This window comes from Vigna angularis, chromosome 3 (genome assembly GCF_016808095.1).
Source record: "Vigna angularis cultivar LongXiaoDou No.4 chromosome 3, ASM1680809v1, whole genome shotgun sequence".
Classification (NCBI taxonomy): domain Eukaryota; kingdom Viridiplantae; phylum Streptophyta; class Magnoliopsida; order Fabales; family Fabaceae; genus Vigna; species Vigna angularis.
In genome coordinates, this window is record NC_068972.1 from 30,937,354 (window position 1) to 30,961,322 (window position 23,969).

Consider the following 23,969-nt stretch of genomic DNA (forward strand, 5'->3'; position numbering starts at 1 on the left):
CTCTCATTGTCTCATTGAATATAAAAAACTTCTACGGCAGTACAAAACCAGATTTACAAATAACCATATACGATTAACAACATAACCACTTCCTGCACCTGTTACTCAACTCATGCATGCATAAAGGGTCTTAAAAACCAACCTCAGTCAACGGCATAGCGACAAAAACAAACTCAAAAGTCTAAGAAACCACCTCCCCAATTTTAAACCAAATGGACCCCGTATCACGCCTACACCCTAGGGTCAAAATGAAACTCAAAAGACTCAACCTTTTTACTAATCTGCTTCCTATCGCACCACACATAAAGCTCCTACATAAAACACGTTACCAGCAAAGCAACCCCAACCCCACCTCCAACATAGAACACATCACCAACAAACCAACCCCACCTCCCATCAACCCAAAAATCAGAGATTGGTCCCCCACAACCCCACATCAATAAACCGATGTACCAAAAAATTACATTGCCACAAAAACTACACAGCCTAACACAGAAAATAAAAAATCAAAAACCTGTACCGTAAAATCCGAACACGAAACGCGCGACAGAAATGGAGTTTCTTGATGGAAACGCGCGACACAAATCCGAAGACCAAACCTGGACCGTAAAATCAAACCAAAAAGGTGTCTGAAAGATGAAACTGAGAAGCATATGACAGTGGTGGAAATCGACTTTCTTAAGAAAACTCAAATGGGGATTTCGAATCTGAAAACACAAACCCTAGGTGTTTTTCCACTTTTACCCTCCATCATTTTGCAGTTTTTTTTTTAAAAAGCTGACGTGGACCGTGTCAAATGAATGTAAGTGACACGTAAGCGTGTCACCGTATTACTACTCTTTTTATAAACTTAACTCATACAAATGGAACATGCATATGAAAGAGGAGGATTTGGTTGTGTAAAAAGGGCCAATAGGGTGAAGGACTTGATTTTGCTTCAGTGATTAGATAGTTATGAGCTTTACATTATGTATTTAGAAGAATAAAAAAGTAATATTAATTGGGTTTAATTTAATATGATTTATCCAATCTAATTAAATTTAGTTGAGTTAGGTTAAGTTAAAGTTATTTATATGTTTATTTTTATTTAGCAACTCAATCCAATCAAATTGAATTATAGTTAGATTGAATTAGATTAATTGTTGGATAAAATCATTTCTTAAAAATTATCACATCTTAAAATAAAATACATAAAAATGATTGACTTAGCATAATCTTTGGATTAAATAATCTTAAAAATTAGCACTTTTTAAAATAAAATACATAAAAATAATAGGTAACATTAAATTTTATTTATATTATAAAATATAAAAGGATTTTGTATGATAAAATTATGAGATAAATACTACTTTTTTTATTATATTGTTGGGTTGGATCATCGAATTTAAAATTTATAAATTATGATTTTTAATGTTCTTGAAATCAAAGTATTTAAATTCTCTTTCAAAATTTTGCAATATAGCATAAATTAGGTTTATTTTTAAATGATACATATATATTTTATATGATTTTTATTATTTTTCTCTTACAAATTAATTTGAGGATTATATTATTAGAAAGATGCAAACATAATAAGAAACAAAAAAAAAAGTTAGCAAACGAGAGGTGAATTCATTGATTCGAAAATCATATAATTCTTTTCATCATAGATCTTTATAGAGTGGATATTCTTGATTTTATAAATTGAACCGACAAATTTAGTTTTTTTATTAATAATAAATAAAGAACAAAAATGAGTGAGGAAAACAAAACGAAAATTATGAAATTTTAAGAGAAAAATAGAAGAGGAGAAAATTTCTAAAACTTAAAAACTAAACAAATGAATTCACTCTGTGATTAGAGCACATTTGGCTATATGTGCATTTTTTTTATGTTAGTAATTGTTATTTAAAATTCTGTTTTGCATTTAAATTTTTTTATTTTTTGATTCTATAAATTTAAGTTATATTGATTAGGGATATAGAATGCTAACAATTTATCTCCTTAATTTTAGGAAATCAAGTTTCAGACATGGAGTGGATAGTATTTTTTGCTTCTGCATATTTCTTTAAATAACTGTAATTCACTTTTACAAAGTGTAAAAATAAGAAGTAGTGTTTCAGTATTTTAGAAAATCTTATTTATCTATGTCAGTTAATAATATGGTATCAGAGTTCCGTAACAGGGGCCTGAACCAGAAATTCTGAGTGAGTTGAGTGATACACCGGGGTTTTAAATCAAACATTGGGTAGAGAGTGAGTGAAACAATCATTCAGAAGAATAGCTGATTCAAAGTATGCACAACCTACAATTCCTAAATTTGATGGACATTATTATCACTGGGCAAAGCTTATGGAGAATTTCCTTCGATTAAAGGAATATTGGAATTTGGTGGAACATGGAGTAAACGTTGTTCCAGACAAAGCTACTGCATCAGAGGCAGAAATTAAAGTAATGGAAGAGCAGAAACTTAAGGATTTAAAGATAAAAAACTATCTCTATCAAGCAATAGATAGAGAAATTTTGGACATCATTCTCAATTATGAAACGTCAAAAATTATATGGGATTCCATGAAGCAAAAGTGATGGAAGATCCCTTAGCCATGGTCAAACACTTTCAAGAGAGTTAACGTCATCCTTGAAGATGATGTCAACTCTACCTTGTGGACCACCTTTGGAGCCATCATGAAGCATGGATTGAAGAGTAGTGTAGGAATTTAGGCCATTGTATTAGGCCATGTAGTGTAGGTTTGTTTAAGGCTTGTATTAAGGCCTAAGTAGCATAGGATTTTCCTTAAAAGTTAGACATCCAAACCAAGTGGAAAGTGTGTGCCATGTGTCATGCTTCCATTGGAAATAATTTACTTTTTAAAAGGTAGGCACATGGCACCTTTGGAGTAGAGAATTTTTTCTTTTAGTAGTGGCCACATGACACTCTAGGAATGAAGATGATTGTGTTTTGTGAGTGGTCACATGTGCTCCCATCATTGGAGAGGATTTATGGACACTTGTCCACTCCTTAGAAGGCCTCATTTTTGGCCAATGAGAGCAAAGGTGGAAGATCATGCTTTTAGGGTTAGAAGGAGACACCATTGGCCTATAAATAGAGGTATCTCCACCCTTGTATTTCATCTTTGATGTTGAGTAATGTTATGCTACCCATTTTTGGCCATACTACTAATCTTAGATCAAGACTAGAGCAACCCATGAGGCCCCTCTAGTCGCCTTCCTCCTTGAGTTGGCCTAACCTCTCTTGGAGCCACCAAACACTACACCACCACCATATCTCCTAGAGGCTTTGAGCTTCTACACCATTCATACATTAGCTCATCATCCTTGGACCATTTACCACCACATTTTCACACCATTCATCCAAGGAACACCCCTCCATGTACATCTCCTAGCTTTGGCCTAACCTAGCCAAGGAGGTTGCCATCATTTGGTATCAAGAGCTTTGGTTCTTCAAGAGTTAAGTCTTTTGGTCCTTATCTATTCTTTATTGTTCCATGTTGTTGATGTTATTTCCCTACTTGTTTTGTTGTGTTTTTATTTCATCTATAATTTGTTTTAGCAACAAAATGTGACGATTTTTAAACTTAAACTGCATCTAACTCAGTTGTCCAAAATATACGTAAAAATATTCAAATGAAAGCCCTTTGAGTCTAGTTTCCAACAAAAAAAGAATCACTTCATTTGGAGTTATGTGTAGAAATTTATAAGTAAAATACTCAAGAAAGGTCAAAGCTGCCAAGATGTTGTCATTAGCGTTTTTCAAGTTCGTTTCTAGTAGTTTTGGCTACTTTTTTGTGCCTTTTCTTTATTTTGAGTCATTCCTTGCTGTTTTGTTTGGTCTTATATGCTTATTTTGTGTCATTTTTATTTTTGAATCCATCCATGTTGTCTAGAGTCATGTTTAGTCCTTTACATGTCTTTACTTCCATGTTTAACCTTTGAAAAATCACCAAAAAATACATGTTTGAGTAAATTTCGAAACTGTTTCATTTGAGTACCTTTGAGTGCTTTTTTCTTTGAATATTTGAGTTCATACTTGTTGTTAGATCATCAACAAGTTCTTAGAGTTAGGTTTTCATTATGTCCCTTTTTGTGTTTCATGCTATATTTGATTCTTGTAGGTTTTCTTCATTTTGGTGCTATAAGCTTGTATGAACTTGAAACTCCTTATAACATTCCATATTTGAGGTCTGATTTATTATGTGTTTGAGCTAAAAATCTAAAAAAAAAAATAGGTAAAATGTACAAAACAAAAGTAGACAAAAAGTACAAAAGCAAAAGCAAAAAAGTAAAAGTAAAAACACATGCATGTACCATCTTTAACCAATTTTGTGTGAGCACTTTAATGTTGATTTGGAGCTTATTTTTATGCAAGAAAGTGCCATAACTGCGAAAATCTTGTGGTATATGACAATCCAGTTCAACGATGTGGTGTGCTCCATTGAAGAATCAAATAACTTAGATTCCATGACAATAGACAAACTACAAAGTAGTCTATTAGTTCATGAACAAAGAATGATACTTCCAACAACTGAAGAACAAGTTGTGCAAATCCTGGTAGATGACAAAGGTGGAAGAGGAAGAGGGAGAGAAAGAAGTAGAGGAGGATTTCGGGGTAGAGGAAGAGGAAAACAATCATTCAACAAAGCCGAAGTTGAATGCTTCAAGTATTACAAGTTTGGACATTTTCAATATGAATGTCCCTTGTGGGAAAAGAAGGCACATTATGCTGAAATGGAGGAACAAGAGGAACAAGAGGAAGAGGTCATGCTGATGACCTCAGTAGAATGTAAAGAAGGAAAGAAAGATAAATGGTTCTTAGACTCAGGACGCAATAACCACATGAGTGGTAACAAGGAGTGGTTCTCAACACTAGATGAGAATTTTCAACACAAAGTAAAGTATGAAAATGATACCCACATAGTTGTGAGGGGAAAAGGAAGTGTTCGAATGATGGTGAATGGAGTTATACATGTTTTTACACATGTATATTATGTTTAAAAACTCAAGAATAACCTATTGAGTAGGGCAACTGCATGAAAAGGGCTTAAGCATCATAATTTAGAACAATAAATGCAATATTGTTCACTTAGAGAAAGGGTTGATTATGGAGGTACATATGAGTGCAAACAGGATGTTTTCTCTGACAACAATCATGAAAGGGGAATCAAAAACTTGTTTTCAGACAAATGAAGAAGACAACTCCCAACTCTGGCATAATAAACTATGGCATTTAAGCTACGATGGCTTAAAAACTCTTATCACTAAGCAAATGGTGACTGGATTGTCAACAATCACAACCCCTAAGGAAATCTATGCACATTGCTTGGTTGGAAAACAACACAGAACTTTAATATAAATGTGGAGAGCATCTAAACGACTATAGTTGGTTCATGCAGATTTATGTGGACCCATTCAGCCAACATCCAGTAGTAATAAGAGATATATCCTTAGTTTTATTGATGACTTATCATGTAAAACTCGGATGTATTTCTTAAGAGAAAAATCTAAAACTTTTTCTTTCTTTAAAGATTTCAAAACTTTGTAGAAGTGAAGGGAAAAGGAGACAACTGACTGTTGCCTATACTCCCCAACAGAATGGGATTGCTGAAAGAAAGAACCGAACCATCATGAACATGGTTCATTCAATTTTGATTGGAAGGCAAGTTCTAACGATTTTCTGGCCAGAAGAAACCAAGTGGTGTGTCCATATTCTAATTAGAAGCCCAACAACAATAGTGCATGATCAAACCCCTGAAGAAGCATGGAGTGAAGTGAAGCCATATGTAAGTTATTTTTGGGTCTTTGGTGGTTTAGCTCATGTTCACACACCAGATCAACAGAGAATCAAGTTAGATGAAAAAAGTAAGCCATGTGTTTTATTCGGAGTTAGCGATGAGTCTAAGGCATATAGACTATTTGATCTTATCAACACAAAAATTATTATCAGTAAAGATGTAATTTTTGAGGAATATAAGAGCTGGAACTGGGAGCAGAATAAGATAGCATACCTGCAGAAATATATTGAAAAAGATGAGCATGAAGAAAGCACTAAAAATCAATTTGAAGATGAATCAGAAAATGTGGAGCAGCAAGGTACAAATTCACACAATGTTGGAACAAATAGCTGGAATGAATCTTGTACTCCAGTACTTGAGATTCAAATTAAAGTGAGGGAAAGAAGGCAAAGAAGAAAACCCATATGGATGATAGATTAATAAATAGGAGAAAGTGCTATGATTGTAACCGAAAATGATCCAATAACGGTTGAAGAAGCCCTTAAAAGTAAGAAGTGAAGAGATGCAATGGTGAAAGAGATGGAAACAATAGAAAGAAATCAAACATGGGAGTTGACTGATGCACCAATAGGAGTAAAACCTATTGGAGTAAAATGAGTATTCAAGACCAAACTTAGAGAAAATGGAGAAATTGATAAGTGTAAAGAAAGGTTAGTAGTAAAAGGCTATGCACAACACTATATAGTGGATTATACAGAAGTGTTTGCACTAGTTGCCAAGCTAGATACCATCCGAATAATACTCTTAGTGGCTGCTCAGAATGGTTGGATCATATTTCAATTAGATGTGAAAAGTGCATTTCTTCATGGAGAGCTTAAGGAAGAAATCTATGTATAACAACCAGCTACATTTGTCAAGAAAGGGGAAGAAGAGAAAATATTCAAACTGAAGAAGACACTCTATGGACTCAAACAAGCACCAAGGGCATGGTACAACAAAATAGAAGCTTACTTTATAAAAAATGGTTTTGAAAGATGTTTATGTGAACATACATTGTTTAAAAAATCAGCAAAGGGAGGTGAAATCTTGATTGTGAGCCTATATGTGGATGATTTAATTTACACCGAAAATGATGGAGATATGTGTAATGATTTTAAAAATTCCATGATGTCAGAATTTGACATGACTAACCTAGGGAAGATGAGGTATTTCCTTGGGATTGAAATTTTGCAGAATGAACATGGAATTTTCATGTGTCAAAGGAAGTATGCTAATGAAGTCTTAGCTCGGTTTGACATGTTGGAGTGTAATGCAGTGAAAAATTCAATTATTCCAGGAACAAAACTGTCCAAAAATGATGCAGGGACTAAAGTAGATGACACTTTATTCAAGCAAGCAATTGGAAGTCACATGTATTTATTCGCAACTCGACCAGATTTGATGTATGGAGTTAGCCCAATTAGCATATTTATGGCCTAGCCTACTGAGACACACTGGTCTGCAATCAAACGAATCTTAAGATATTTGAAAGGAACTACAAAATTGGGAATTTTCTACAAAAAGGAGGAAGATACAACATTGATGGCTTATACAAATAGTGATTTTGCTGGAGACATAGATGACATAAAGAGTACATTAGGTTTTGTATTCTCTCTAGGAACTGGAGCAGTTTCATGGTCTTCCATGAAGCAACCAATAGTAACTCTTTCTATAATAGAATCAAAGTATATAGCTGATGCATCATGTGCATGTCAATGCATATGGATTAAGAGAATTTTGGATACTATTGGTTTTAATAAATCAAAACAGATTATGGTTTTATGTGATAATAGTTCAGCCATTATATTATCTGAAAATCCAATATTTCATGGTAGAAGCAAGCATATTGGTGTTAGATTTCATTTTTAAAGAGATCTTGTTAGAGAAGGAAGAATCAAGTTGGACTATTGCAACACTCAAAATCAAGTAGCTGATATAATGACTAAGCCACTAAAACTAGAGCAATTTCTGAAATTTAGAAGAATGTTGGGCATGATTGAAGCATCAAAAATAAACTAGATGTTTTCTCAAGCATTTATTTTAAGGGAGGGATTGTTAGTAGTTGTTATTTAAAATTTTGTTTTGCATTTAAATTGTTTTCTTTTTCTGATTCCATAAATTTAGGTCATGTTGACTAGGGATATAGGATGCTAGCAATTTAGCTCCTTAATTTTAGGAAACCACTCAAGCTTCACACATGGAGTGGGTAGTATTTTTTACTTCTGCATATTTCTTTAAATAGTTGTAATTCACTTTTACAAAGTGTAAAAATAAGAAGTAGCGTTTAGTGTTTCAGAAAATCAACATTGTATACTCTAATAAGATTCAAAATTCCACTTATAAAAGTTCAACATAAAACAAAGAAAACCAATCTCTTTACCAATAAAAAAACAAAGAAAATCAATATCGTAAAGTTTCTATATAAAATTTCAACAAATCCTCCATTTTAAAAAAATAATAAAAAATAACATATGACTCTAAATCTATCAAAGCATGTCCATTGACATTTAGAAATATAGAATTTAATACAATTCCAATCAATATAAATATCCATAAAAAAGATTGTAAAAGCAAGTGTAAAAAATAGAACATACACGATAAGGGATTATTAAATAATGTTTTAATATTTTTTTAACTTTTTTTTTAAATATCATCTAATAATGAATACTCAAATAATAATTTTTGTATAACAAATTATGAATTAGTAACTTTTTTTGCGTTTGATGAATTACAATAAACACAACTTTATAATTTAGCTAATTCACTGCATAATTGGCTTGAGTCGTCTTTGAAATCGAGTCATTTTGAGTAGAAATTTAGTCGAATTAGACCTAATCGAAGATTGGTTGAAGTTCAACCGATTTGATCAAATCAAAAAACAATCGAGTCGACCCATTTGTGTTGACTCGGTCAAAGATTGGTTGAGTGGACTCAGTCGATAATCAACCAAGGTTGCCCTCCTAATGATCGATTGAGTCATTCCAGTCAAAAGTTGACCAAGTTGATCAGACCAATGATCAATTGACTTTGCATGAGCAAAGGTCAATTGAGTTAACCTATCCAAAGATAAGTTGAGTTAGCTCAGCCAAAGATAAGTTGAATGAGCCCGAGCAAAGATAGATCATGTTGGCTTGGCCAAAAATCAATTGAGTGGATCTGATCAATGGTTAACTTAGTTTGCCCTCTCGAAGGTCATTTGAGTTGGTCATGCCAAAGTTCGACCAAGTCAGCCAAGCCGGAGATCGACCGAGTCAACTCGGCCAAAGATCAACCGACTTGATTCGGCAGAGATCAACCAACTCAACTCAAACAGAGATCGACCGACTCAATCCAATCGCTGGTACACAAAGTTTTCCATGCATAAGGTCACCCAAGCCGACCCAACTGATGATCGACTGACTCTACCTGAACAAAAGTCAATCGAGTTGGCTTAATCGCATGTCAATTAAATTGGCCCTATTAAAGATTGACCAAGTCGACCGAGGCGACCTAACCAAAGTTCAGTCAAGTCGGTCTGCCCAAAGATCGGTCAAGTCGAATTGGCTGAAGATCGCTTGAATTGGCTTGTTTGAAGATCAACCAAAACAATCCGACCAAAGATTGACCAAGTCAGTTTAGCCAAAGATCGACCAAGTCAGTTTAGCCAAAGATCGACCAAGTCAAATAGACCGAAGATCGATTAAGTTGGACTGACCAAGTATCGGTTGTTTTGGCTTGGCAAAGATTGATCGAGTCAATCAGGTTGAAGATCGACCAAGTTGATTAGGTCGATGGTCAACCAAGTCTATCTTTTAATGGTCAACTGAGTTGACCTCGACAAAGGTCGACCGATGATCTATTGAGCATGCCCGAGTGAAGGTTGACCTAGTCGGGTAGACTAAAGATTGATCGTGTTGACCCTAACGAAGGTCGACCAAGTCGAAGATCGAGTAAGTCGACCCGATTAATGATCTATGTCAACCAAGTTTACATGACTGAAGGTTAACCTAGTTGGCCTGGCTTAAGGTCGACCATAGTCAGCCCCGACTGAAGGCTTGGGTTAGCTCGAGTCAATGGTGGTCAAAGGTCCACCGTAGTTAGCCCTAGTCAAAGGTTGACTTTATTCAATCCTAATCAAAGATTAGCCTGAATTGACTATGATCGGAGGTTGTCTCTATCACCTAAGTCTAGTTAAGTTAACCAGACTTAAGATCGAGCTGAATCGGCTTAAGCCAAATGATTAGGCTATATCAACCTAAGTCAAAAAGTCAAGCCAAGTTAACTTAACTTATATATGTTACCAATGTGAAAGCATTGGTGCTTTGAAGTAATTTTTGATGATGATGATGCAAGTGAAGACTTGAAAACTCGAAGAACCTATACTGTAAATGTTAAAAGCAATTTTTGTAGAAATCATTGTAAAGGATTCATTTTGTAATTGTAAAAAACTTAGAAGTATCATAAACTAGTGATTCATTACAGAAATAATCGATTATCACAAGGGATAATCGATTATCACAAGCAAAAGTAGAAAAGGGTTTGTCGCGGCAATAATCGATTATCACAGGAGATAATTGATTATCACTGAAAGTTTTGATATTGTCCAGGGTTCGACAATAATCGATTATCACTAAGGATAATCGATTATCACGTTTTTCCAAAACCTATAATGACCTGAAATAACCGATTATCACTACCTTTTCAGTTTTTGACTTTGCACGAACCTTGGCTTATAAATAGAGTTCTCCACAACTCTTAAAAGGTAACTTTTCATTTTTGAGAGTATTAGAGCTGTGTGCCTAAGGAAAACTCTTTGTGTGTGAAAAGGGAGCTTGTGAACTTGGTGCTTGTAGGAGGAAGTGTTCTTTCTTGGTGTGTCTAAGTGGTGGAGTATACCTACAAAGTAGAGTCAAACTGTTAATCCTTTTGTGGGTCAAAAGGATGTGTCTTTCATCTCTTATCTGTTAAGAGAGGTGGTTTCTAATATGAATCCTTATTTTTATATTGTAATTTGTTATTGATTTCTAGAGAAAAAGGTTAATCACTCTTTATAATGATTAACGACTGGATGTAGAATCTGTTAATTCGAACCAGAATAAAATTACTTGTGTGGTTTTCTCTATTCCTATAGCTTTTGCTTATAAGATGTTTGATAAAAGTTCTAAAAGAAAAACGAAGTTTTTAAAAGAATCAATTCACCCCTCGCCTCTTGGTTATTGTCTGTTTTCACGCTCTCTAAACGTTTTGTTGCGCGCTACCAATGTCAACAATATCTAATTGACCTAATATATTATATAAATCTTATTAAATTTAATATCTTTTTTATTGATTAGTAATTATAATGACACTAATTTTTAATTATTTGAAATATATTTGAAATCTAATTTTTTTTATATCTAAAATAAATCCAATTTAAATAGATATAGTATAAAGAAGACTTGTTTAATACATAAAAAAATTGTATACATTACATTAGATAAAAATAATAATTTTGTTAATGTTTTTTTAGTGACATAATGGTTTTAATTTTCTTTTACTCCCGTTTAAATTGAATTAGAAAGAAAACCAAATGTAATTAAACTAATTAAAATAGATCTAAATTATAAATATAATCTATTTTATTATATCTAGATTAGACTCAATATTAAAAACTCTAATCAATGTCTAGTTTCTTGAGATTTGTTAGGTAATAAATGCTTCTTAGATCCATACATTTATAATTAAAAATGCATTACCCATGAGTTAAATTAATATTACACTTGTTTTAACCAACAATATGGTTTAAAGACTTTCATATATATATATATATATATATATATATATATATATATATATATATATATATATATATATATATATATATATATATATATATATATATATATATATATATATATATATATATATATATATATATATATATATATATATATATATATATATATATATATATATATATAAAAGTAGAAAAAAAAATTCATTTTTGATAATTTTGTTTAAAAAGTTACAAAAATAGATAAATAATAAAAAAAATATAAAAGAGGATAAATAATGCTTAAGAAGCATATCTTAGTCTTAAAAGAAAAAACTTATTTCAAAAACAATTTCAAATTTTTTTAAGAGAGAAGTATCTTTTTACAATTTCATCTCATATTTTTTTTATTGAAATTATACTTATTAAATTTAATTGATCTTATTTTCATCCACTTTGTGATTTTTATTTTTCACACGTTTAATTTGGTTTTTATTTTAGTAAATTTTGTTTAATTTATAATGTTTTCATGACACCATTTAAATTGTTATAAAAGAGTAAGAAGGTGAACACTTCCTATGACTTGGCGATATTTTATTTGAAGTATGTGTTATGATATGACATTTTTCTTTATATTCACAAACGTTAAGGTTCCATAAACCCATGGTTGTTAGAGACACTATTGTCGCCATCGACAATCCTAAAGAGAAACTTGACAATCCTAAAGAGAAACTTGATAGTCCTAGAAAAGCTTGGCAACCTTAAAAAGAAGCTTGACAACCTTAGAGAGAAGTTCGACAATCTCCGCAAGAAGCTTGACAACCTAGAGAGAAGCCCGACAACCTAGAGAGAAGCCTGACAACTCTAAATAGAAGCTCAACAACTTTAGATATAAGTTTGACAATCCTAGAGATAAGCTCAACAATCTAGAGAGAAGCTTGAAAAGCCCAAAAAAAGATTTTCAGTTTATTGTGAAAAATGATGAATGAAGAAGAATAATAATATTTATAATCGTGAAAAACAATGGTGATGATGACTGGATTTGTTGTGAAGATGAAAAATGGAATGGAGGCAGGAAGTGTAAATTGATAAAGCGTGTATGAGATAAATGATTGTTAATAATGGAAAGGAATTGAGTAGTGATGATTTTTGTGAGTTTTATAAAGAAAAAAAAATTGATTGGGAAAAGGTTGAAAAATATTTCGATGCAGGTTTAGGGATTTCACGCATGAGGGTTTCACGATTTGCATTCATAATGAAAGTTAAACAATGGCTGTGTGCTCAAGGTGGATTCAGATTTTGTGGTGGTGTAGTACAAAGATCTAACCAGAGTGTGGTTGTTCAAAGATAAGACTATAATTCTAGTGTATATTTGTTTCTGTCTTGTAGTATTGGTGACCATGGTATTTTATATTTCATATATGTCGTAGAAAAAAACTATACAACTCATCCAAAAAGCCATACAACTCATTCAAAAAGTGTAATTCTTTATTTAACAATTTAGCGACATTATGAAAAAATATTAAATTAAACAAAATTTAAAAATAATCAAATTAAACGTAAAAGAAGAAAACTATATTAAATAAAGTTATAAAAAATATGGAGAAAAATAGTAATTAAGTCTAATTATTAATAATGTGACTTTAACTTTTTTTCCTTTACCAAAGTTATATTTAATAAGCATGATTTGGTATAAAAAAAATATACAAAACAAACCACATTTTTTATATGAGGAAAAATAAAAATAAAAATTATATTTGTAGAACTTTTCTTTAATATAAATTCGTGTTTTATAAACACGACTTGCCTAATTTTTTTAATTCACCAATCTTATTAATTTTCTTTTAGAAATTACATTGTAAATTGCATGATTTGTGTTGAAGGAACAAAAAGCCTCCATAAAAAATTGTATGCATAAAACTTAAAAAAACTTAAAGGAAGTTAACAAATTTAAGGGTAACCAGCAGCTCCACATCAGTCCTAGGTTGAAAACTCACGTTGATGATGATGATGTTTGTTTTATTCACTTGTGTGGGCAAAATGAACGGCGGAGCCCAACTCCTCAGCAGTAGACCTCTCCACAGCGAATTCTAGCTGTCATCCAAGCGGGACCCACCTTAGCTTCTCTCGTGGCTACGACACGACTTATAATATTTGCCCCAAACGGAAATAATTCCAAAATCAAAACCCCACAAACACTTCACACACAGCAAAAACTGCAGCAACCATAACTCCTGCAACAAACCATGCAACAACAACGGAAAAGGATCAATTAGTGTTCAGTTTCCCACGCGTTTACTTTCCCTCGCTGAGCTTCGTTTGGGCGCGTGCCATGAAGTGAGGACCGAGGAGGAGGAGGACGAGGAGCATGGGCGCGTCGCTGTCGAGCCTCGGCGCCAACGGTTCGACAGTCGGTCCGGGCCTCGGCGACATTCCGGAGAGCTGCGTGGCGTGCGTGTTCCTCTACCTCACGCCGCCGGAGATTTGCAACCTCGCTCGCCTTAACCGCGCGTTTCGCGGCGCCGCCTCCTCGGACTCAGTCTGGGAGGCCAAGCTGCCGCGCAACTACCAGGATCTGTTGGATCTGGTCCCGCCGGAGCGCCACCGGAATCTCTCGAAGAAGGACATTTTCGCGCTCCTCTCACGGCCCCTGCCCTTCGACGATGGCCACAAGGTGGGTGGTGCTCTCCAGGTCAGTTTTTTTTGGTTAGTTAGGGGCTGCTGAAACTTTTAGGGATTTTAGTGATTGTTTGGGTTTTGCAGGAAGTGTGGCTGGACAGAGTCACTGGAAGGGTTTGCATGTCGATTTCGGCGAGGGCGATGGCGATTACTGGAATTGATGACCGGAGATATTGGAATTGGATTCCTACTGAAGAATCTAGGTTAGATTTACTTGTCTTTAAAGCTGTATCACGAGAAAGAAGAAGGATACACTGATGATAATGTGTTTCTTGTTTGATTCAAAAGAAAATGGAAAGAAAATATGAATGTTGACTTTAGAAACAAAATATTATGTGACTAAATTGACTGATGTTCTGATATTGTAAAGCGATTTTACATTATTATCTAATCATATTTACAATTATATCTCATTTCCACTCATTTGTTTAAAGACCCAAACAAGTGGAAGATCTTTGAGAAGTTCTAATTTTATCTTCCCTACCATTTTCCTCACTTGTCCTTGTAAAGCCTAGTTTTCATAAAGAACAGAGAGAACCATGAATCACATTAAGAGGAACTAAAACAGATCCATTGATTCATTGCAAACAAGGTATTCTAGACAGAGGAGGGAGTAACTACCCTTAACTGCTTTATCCTAATTGAATGTGCTGAACCTGCTGATAGTGTGGTTATGACTATATTACACTCGTGTACTCCTCCATAACCAGGAAACTTCGAAGAAATGATGTGTGGTCTGATATTTCAAGTCAAAATGTTTGTGCATGTATCTTAAATTAAGCAGAGTAATGTAGTAAAACATAATTGGTTTGGTTGCACTGCTGCAGGTGTTATGTACTTGTGATTAAACTTATTGTGGATTCTAAGGTCATGACATGATTCGTTCTGGTGATTATTTGACATCTTCTCTTGGACAAGGACTGTAGTTATTGAAATAGACTAATTCTTTGTATATTTACCTGGGCCTTCAATCATGGATTTATGATAAATGGTAGATGTTTTGTTCGTACATGATTACTTGAACAAATTTTGAGAAAAAAAAAACATGGCTTGTTATAATGGATGGGGTTTTGGGTTCGTAGATAGATGCCTGGATGTCCTTCAATGCTTGGATCTCCTGCTTCGCTTCCTTCACTTCGGAATGGGGTGAGCACCCGTAAAAGGTACTCTGATGCTCAAGTTAGGCGTTTGCTAAAAGAGCTTATGCTCACAACGGAATATTCAATATTTAGTGAAGAGTGTCTACCTTTGTGGTTTAGCCCTATATTTATAGGCTACTTGATGAATCAAATAATACCAACTTACCTTTTCCCGGATTTGTCGTTCAGAAACCATTATAAATTATCAATCTCCTGAATTATTTTGTTAATAGTTAAGTTATTGGCCCAATTAAATTATTAGCCCACTAACCAAAGTTCAAGCGCTGGTCCTATTATGACCTAACACCAATAACTTAGACGCTAGCCCAATTACAACCCATTGTAGACAAAACGACTTGCTTTAGTCACCACAACATATGGACCGATCAACCCACTCTTCTGATCGCTCGGTGCATGCCATATACCATACATATGCCCCCCAAGTCCGAATTAACCATTCGGTTTTAAAGAAAGGTTAACTATAGGACTTATGATAGGCGCTTGGGTTAGGGCTCGTTATTGTACACCGTTGGATGAGGACCCAACACCAATAACTTAGACGCTAGCCCAATTACAACCCATTGTAGACAAAACAACTTGCTTTAGTCACCACAACATATGGACCGATCAACCCACTCTTCTGATCGCTCGGCGCATGCCATATACCATACATATGCCCCCTAAGTCCAAATTAACCATTCGGTTTTAAAGAAAGGTTAACTATAGGACTTATGATAGGCGCTTGGGTTAGGGCTCGTTATTGTACACCGTTGGATGAGGACCCCAACATCTTTAGATAATGATTTGAATTTCCCGCCTTTGAGGCAGCTGTAGAGTCTCGCAAGAAAGACTGCAGGACTAACCTTAATCTTACGGCTCATATTGCTTTTAATCGTGTCGGTTACCCCTCATAAATGCGAGAAGACATTTGAAATCATTTTGGTTACTCAACCGTCAATTCTTTCACAAACACAACAATCCTCTGAAATCGTCAGCAATCCTTTCTGCATCCAACCTTATGATATGTACATAAGACTTCCCTTTAGCGAATTTCAAATAAGTGTACTGAAGACTTTAAATGTCGCTCCCTTGCAACTCCACCCTAACAGCTGGGGTTACATTCAAGCTTTTGCTATAATGTGTGAGGTTCTTGCCATAAGGCTGACCCCAGCTATATTTCTGTATTATTTCCGTACACGACCGATCATTAAGAAGGGGTGGGTTTCCTTAATTTATGAGCTGGGGAACGCTCTACTTGAGCTGTTTTCCCAATCTTTTAAAGGATTTAAAGACAAGTACTTTAAAGTTGAAATTATCGATTTTTGTTGTTGTGTTGCTACGCGTCTTTTCTTATATTCCCGACGTTGAACGTCTTTGCTTTTTTCCATAAGTTGTGATTAATGAACATGATTTGGAGTGTGCTCCAAGTATTCGTTTGAAACTCTTGTAATGATAGAGGAGTCTATTCATAACATTTCTTCTCATGTAGCACATATTTTAGGGACTTTTTCGAGAGTGGTAGTCCATTTTGAACATTACCTACTTATTGGTTTTTTGGCTTAGGAGTTACTGAGAACTTCCTAGCGAACAGGAATGATAGTCCATCAGGAACTTCTGTCACCGATCGATTTTCGACCTAGGAGTTACTGAGAACATCCTAGTGAACGAGAGTGACAGTCCATTGAGGACTTCCTTCACCGCTTGGTTTTGCGACCTAGGAGTTACTGAGAACTTCCTAGTGAACGAGAGTGACAGTCCATTGGAGACTTCCTTCACCGCTCGGTTTTGCAACCTAGGAGTTATTGAGAACTTCCTAGTGAACGAGAGTGACAGTCCATCGGGGACTCCCTGCTCGGTTTTTCCCGCTAGGAGTTACTGAGAACTGCCTAGTGAACGAGAGTGATAGTCCATCGGAGACTTCCTTCACCCCTCGGTTTTTCTCGCTAGGAGTTACTGAGAACTGCCTAGTGAACGAGAGTGACAGTCCGTTAGGTTTTCCATCAATCCACCGTTTGTTTTCTCCATTTTCGCCCTTTCCTTCATTTTCACCAATCGAATCCTTGGTGCCATCCATTTCCACCGTTTAAATCGTTCTAAATCACCAGATCTCTAACCTACACCGAACAAACCCTCGAATCTAGGGTTTGTTCGTCACTGTCCCTCTTCGACACCAAAACCCAGGGTTCCTCGTTCTATTTGCTTATTCCACTGCTTCTTTGGTTCGTCAGTTTGATCTACTCCAGATTTCATGGTTCCTCGCCGATCCACCTCGGAGCCCGTCTGTCAAGTGGTATTCAGAGCTCAGGTTCGAGGATGAAGATGTGCTTCTGCGAGGAGGAATTCTCGAGTGAGAAAACGCGAGTGAAGTCGTGGCTGATGACGCGTGTGTGAGGCTGCCAAGCGTGCTGAAGTGGATGCTACGGTGGAGGAGTGAGAAGTTGCTATTGGAAAATGAAGGAATGGCAAATGTGAGTGGAAGGTGGCTAGAGGAAATCCCTTGGATTCTGGAGTTCTCTCTAGAGAAAAATCAATTCATTATTCTCAAAAGTGAGTTACAAAAGGTGTTGAAATGTCTATATATAGGACTAAAATTCCCTCCTATCTACCACATGCCTAACAAATTGTACATATATTGTATAACAAATAAAAGAAATGCTAAAAAGATAATTGGGCTTGGGCCCCATCTATCAGAAAGGATGACACTTTCGTTGCCACATTTCAATACCAAGAAAATATTTTAGATAGCTCAAATCATTGAACTAAAAGTGGTTGAGTAAATGTTGTTTCAACTAGGCAATTCTAGTGATATCATTTCTTGTAACACTATTATCAACATAGACCATAAGATAAACACCCTTCCTAGGAGAAGTACGACAATAAAACAATGAATGATTTCCTTTCTCCATTTCTATCTAGAAAGATGCACAATATGACTAATTTACCAAACCAAGCATGGGGTGATTGCTTCAGGTAATAGAGAGACCAATGTAATTTACATACTAAACCAAACTTCCCTTGGGCAAGAAATCCAGAAGGTTGCTCCATGTTTGATATGGCTTCTCTTAGTTAGCCTGCTTTTATTGTTAAGCTCATTTGAATTGTATGGACAACTTGACAGCAGTATTACTTTGTTCTCTTGGAAATAAATTCCTTAACTAAAGTCTTGACGTTCTTTTTCACCAGGAAATGCTACATCAATATTCAAAGGAAAACATTTTACAACGGTCTTAGATTCATAATTCATTACATGTAAATAAAAAAATCGAACAGTACTATTCTCTATTTCTATATATACCAGCCTTGATCTGGATGAGGGAAATATTCAAATATGTGTTACTTGGAATGATATTTTTTAAGTATTGATTGCAATTTGGTTCTGTATAGATTCATTGACATCAAATGTGCAACCTTGAAATGCTCAACCTGATTGAACCTACTCATTACTCATTCTATTAAACATATAGTGGAGGTTGGTTTGCCCGTAATAAACGAACATTTGTAATTCTCCTTGTTAACGCTTAGTTATGTCAACTTCTATTCTGTTCGCATTTCTTTTTGCGAACTGTACCACTTGCAAATATCAATCTAGAAGTTGTTTTGTTCTCCGTTTGTTCTTGTAATCTGTCAGCACTGTTACACCTTAGATGATTTTCAGGTTTCACACTGTGGCGTATTTGCAGCAAATATGGTGGTTTGAAGTGGATGGGGAGGTAACATTTCCATTTCCTGCTGATATTTATACTCTCTCCTTCAGGCTTCACCTTGGACGGTTTTCCAAAAGGCTTGGACGGCGTGTCTGTAATTATGAACACACCCATGGTTGGGATATAAAACCTGTGAAATTTGAATTGTCTACTTCAGATGGGCAGCAAGCATCATGTGAATACTGTTTGGATGAAAGTGAGATTGATGATACATATGGAAATCATAAGCGTGGATACTGGATAGATTATAAGGTGGGTGAGTTTATTGTCAGTGGATCAGAGCCTACAACTCAAGTTAGATTTTCCATGAAACAGATTGATTGTACACATTCCAAAGGTGGCCTTTGTGTAGATTCTGTATTTATTATACCAAGTGATTTGAGAGAGCGCAAGAGGAAATGCATTTTGAAATAGCCATATGCAGAACAGGAAGCTTGTTTCTTTTACTGATGTCAGACACCCTGAGTACACTTTTGGGATCTACCACAGCTTATACTTAACCAAAAAAAAAGTTTACAATTTGGAGAATGTCATTTTTCTGGTTTGTTAATATCCTTTTCTGCCTATGGGTGTGTATATCCTCTATAGCTGTGTATTAATAATTTGTATTCAATGTATTTTAGTTGTTTACACTTTAGATTGATAATTTATCTGGAGGAAAAGAGTTTTATAATTGATGTTCTTTGTGCCTTCTCAAGCTTGATTTGCAGATGTAGGGCGTATAGGATATATTTCTTTTATGAACAATAAACAATATATATAATAGGAACATTTGGAGTGTTCTAAACTTTTTATAATAGCAGTGGAAAAGATTCAAAATAAAGAGAATCATGTTGCAAAGAGAAAACTAGAATACAACTGAAACAAAGTGGACTGAATTACAAAGACAAAACTACAAGATAACTGAAACATTAATATCCTTGCTCTTCTCATGTTGCCGTTTCAGCATAATACTTAGCATAATCACTCAGCCTCTCCTTGCCACCAATTGAAACCTATGTAATTCAAATGATCTTCAACATAATTATTCGGATTTCATTACATTATCTGTACAATAATTTGTGATGCAAGTCCAGCAGCATGTTTTGTTGTCCTGGTTCTACTTCACAAATCTGAAGTTTTTCAGCCAAGAATTATTCTTCTTTTGTTGGTCCCTTGTACTACACCTTCCATCCTTTGGTGATGGATTCATGCAGAATTATAGCCTTCGAGTATGTCTCATGCGTTTTGATAGTTGAATCAGTTTTGTTCAGGTAATTTAGAAACATTCTAGAGCATGCAGTCTAAGTGCAGGTAAGATAATGTGATATGGTGATAATTTCGTATGTAAACTACTCTTTGGTGCATAAATTTGAATTTAGCTGAAAGAAACAAGTATTAGAATTTTATTCCATGGGTATTTAATTGTTATACTAGGATTTTTACTTTTAAAATTTGGAAATACTTAGTTACTTTATTTTTTTTTAAATAGTTTTGAAGCATGTTATATTATAGGAAACATTGGTTATTAGCATATAAACAACCTTGTTAATTAAAATTTGGCTCAAGATTAACCAGTATATCACCTTTTCCAAAAAGATATTGCCCAGATAGCACTGCCCCTCAGTTTATTTATCCATTTTCTTAACGTTCATTTCATTTTTCATTTTCTATACGTTCATTTCATTTTTCATTTTCTATCATCCCTTGATTTGAAAATACTACAATAATAGCTAACAAATTTACAAAATTAACTTATTGTTATAGTAATAATATTTTATAATTTTAGTCATCAACGATACTAACTACATTACTAATTTCAAAATTAAATTCTTATATATAAAATTGCTTATCATTAAAAGTGTAATAATTAAAAATTCAAAATATAATAATGATCTCAATTTAACTTTTAAATCTATATTAACGTTTACATTTTTCAAGTTTTAAGTTACAATTATTTTAAAAATATATCTCAATATCAATTAAAAATTTATTTAATAAATTTCGAAATATTTTATAAGTATTAGCATTAATTTTAATTATCTTCAATATTTAGCTTTTTGAATTTTTTATAATTAATTTAATAAAATTAGTTATTCCCAGCTAGCACATAGCATGGTGCCCACATTCTTTAAATTTTATTCTTTCCACTTTGAAATAAAACAAAGGAAAAAGAAAATGCGTAGAATTTGGGTTATGGTGACAGACCATTTTCTGACACCGGTTAAGGAAAACCAGGCTCATAATTAGGGTTATTTTGACCTTATTCTAACCTGTAAAAGAACAGTACTACCCTACTAAATATGTGAAGGACTTTTCTTCTTCTTTTCAACCTATTTCTATGTTACATTTAGTAAAAAATACTTCTGGCTATTATTTAAATAAAATGTTAATTTCTATTCCAAATACGTCAAAATCTTTTAAATAATATATTTCAGATAAAGATAAGTTTGAAACAAGTTATATATGAAAATCCTGGTTCTTCCACGTAGCTGTAGCCATATTCATTATTGGCGTGACCACCTATCAAATAGTGATGGATCCATTAAAAAATCAACGGTGATTCAAGAAAAAATATCGCTCTTCATTTTCATTTTTAATGAACTTAAGAAAATAGAAAGAAAATTATTGACATAAGTAATAACTGATGTAATGAGAAAGGAAAGGAAAAAAAAATCAGACAAAAGTGAGATGAAAGCGATTTTTCTTTTATAAAATCTCTAATTAGTTTAAATAAAGAGAGAATTTGACTAGATTTCTTTTCATGTAATATGAGTATATATGTTTACAAAAGTTGTAAGTACAAATGTTTTGACTTTATTAGAATAACTTAGTGACTGAAAAGTTGTAATTGAAAGTATAATTTAAACTCAAATCGATTAATTGTGTGTCGGTCTATCGAAAGTCCTAAATTCTTTCTAGATAAAAGAAAAAAAATAACTATCTTAATTATGTTAAGTTTTATGGAATGAAGCAAAACGGAAAAATAAAATTAAAAAAAAAAGTTAAATATCTTTAAGTTTTCGTCTTTTAGAAAATAAAGTTGATATTTTTCTTCTTTGGTAGTGTAAAAATAACAAGTTTTCATACCATTTATATTCCTAATTTTAAAAAGGAATTTTTTTTTGGCACAATAAGAGTACTTGATTGATGCTGATATATAAAAAGAGAGAAGAGTTACGTGATAATCTATTTTTTTTAAGAATAAAAAAATGAATTTTTGTATTTATAAAGAAAAAGAGAGATTAACCAATAAAATAATAAATGTGAAATGTATAAAATATTTTTAGGTATGAAAATAATATAACCTAATCTTAAAGGGTTCTTAACATTTTAAGTATAACTTGAAAACCTAATTTGGATGGAAGGAACACATTCTTGAGATGAATGCTTCCACAAGTGTTGATGTTTGTTGGAAATGTTAAGGAACCAATATATACATTTTTGTTTGTTTGTTTGAGTTTAAAGTTGTAATAGAAGAGTTGTTACACTTAAGATTTTAATGAAATGTATATAAGACCTATGAGGGAAAAGTGTTGAAAAAGATGAAGATGCTTTAAACCCTTTGAAGGAGGTTATAGGGAAATCCTCACACTAAGCCTTATCTCATCATTGAAAGTGAAGAGACTTTAGACACAACATTGTCAACCCGTTTACCTTTTCAGTCAATTTGGAGATGCTTTTTTTGACCCAAAAACACTTAGCTTAACTGGCAAAATGGTCACTCCCAAAATAGTCCTTAGCCCAAGAATCTTTGACCAAAGTGCGAAAAACTTAGAGTCTTGAATGTTGGAAAAAGCTAGCTCAACCTAAACCACATTCTATGGCTAAAATGATCATACCATTGTGGTGAAGCAGTCCTATAGCTACAACAACACAATGCAAGACCAAATGTCAGAAAACTTAGGCCAAGATTTCATCTATGGAATCGACCTACACTACTAACTTTCGATTACTCACCAACCCTAATCATATATAGCCTTTAATCACCCACTCTCACACTTCTTACACAATGCTACTTTTTTATTCCAACTACCCATTTATCACACTTTTTATATATGCCACGTAACTTTATTTACTCATTACAGATTCAATCTTTAAACTTCTGTGTAAATAAAAGTTTATATAGAAGAAATAAAAAAATGTTAATTCCATTTGAAACTTTTGCATTTATAAGAATGTCTAATCTCAACATTTGAAAGTATGCGTTCAAAGCTTGAGTCCTAACATGTAGAAAAAATCCTTGTATATGAAGTGATTAATCATTGGCTATTGACTAAACATATTCTATATATTATCATTGGATTTTGAAGATGAATTTGGGAGAGTAAATTTGAAGAGAAGATGAGGTGAAAATGTGCTTGTTAGGATTAAGGAAAATATAGTCTTAAATGAAAGAATTTGAGATTAAAGTTTATGAGTGATCATATTATTAGTTTGATAGATTAAAAATTTAATGAATAAAATAAGATAATTACCACTTTATCCTTTAGGATAAATGTAACTAGTGTAAATTATTATTATTATTATTATTTTTATTATTATTAAATATATATTAAACACTCTTTCTGAACGTGGGTTCTTCTTTTTCCTAATGCATCAAACTTTTCTGCAATTACCCACAACCACTTCCAATCTTAAGAGACCACCACACTATGTAAGGAAGAATTGATTTGGTTAAAGAAAAACACAACATAATCGATTATTAAAAAAGGAGAATCGATTTTTTAGAAATAATAAAGAAGAGAATTAATTCTCTTAACTCCATAGTCGATTCCCTTACGTACTTGTGCCTTCAAATTCTCGATCCAAATGAGTAATTTTGATTGCAATCACGTTCTTTTCTCGCCGAATCTCTTCAGTTAATCTTAGGAAACAAATGCACTTCACATTCACTTACGACAACAAAATTGATGAATTTAATTTTGGCAAATTGTTTAAAAATTGGCATTCGTGGTAGCAATATGAA

At 33.6% G+C, this 23,969-nt stretch overlaps 1 protein-coding gene across 2 annotated transcripts; it reads left to right on the forward strand.

Moving 5' to 3' along the window:
• Window positions 1–13,669: 13,669 nt before the first annotated feature.
• On the forward strand, window positions 13,670–19,713 carry LOC108326131 (F-box protein PP2-A15). Of its 2 annotated transcripts, none has more exons than XM_017559419.2 (3): window positions 13,670–14,191; window positions 14,263–14,381; window positions 18,973–19,713. In XM_017559419.2, exons 1-3 carry the CDS (start codon window positions 13,868–13,870, stop codon window positions 19,433–19,435), a joined length of 906 nt encoding a protein of 301 aa, XP_017414908.1. In that variant the 5' UTR covers window positions 13,670–13,867; the 3' UTR covers window positions 19,436–19,713. The 2 variants fall into 2 exon arrangements, with proteins under 2 accessions (XP_017414908.1, XP_017414909.1); XM_017559420.2 differs by having other exon boundaries at window positions 13,670–14,173.
• Window positions 19,714–23,969: the final 4,256 nt, after the last annotated feature.

Excerpts from the sequence above, each read along its gene's own strand:
- LOC108326131 (XM_017559419.2), top strand. The coding sequence starts at position 13,868 with ATGGGCGCGTCGCTGTCGAGCCTCGGCGCCAACGGTTCGACAGTCGGT. Across the intron at positions 14,192-14,262 it reads AGGTGGGTGGTGCTCTCCAG|GAAGTGTGGCTGGACAGAGT; the intron begins GTCAGTTTTTTT and ends TGGGTTTTGCAG. Across the intron at positions 14,382-18,972 it reads ATTCCTACTGAAGAATCTAG|GTTTCACACTGTGGCGTATT; the intron begins GTTAGATTTACT and ends GATGATTTTCAG.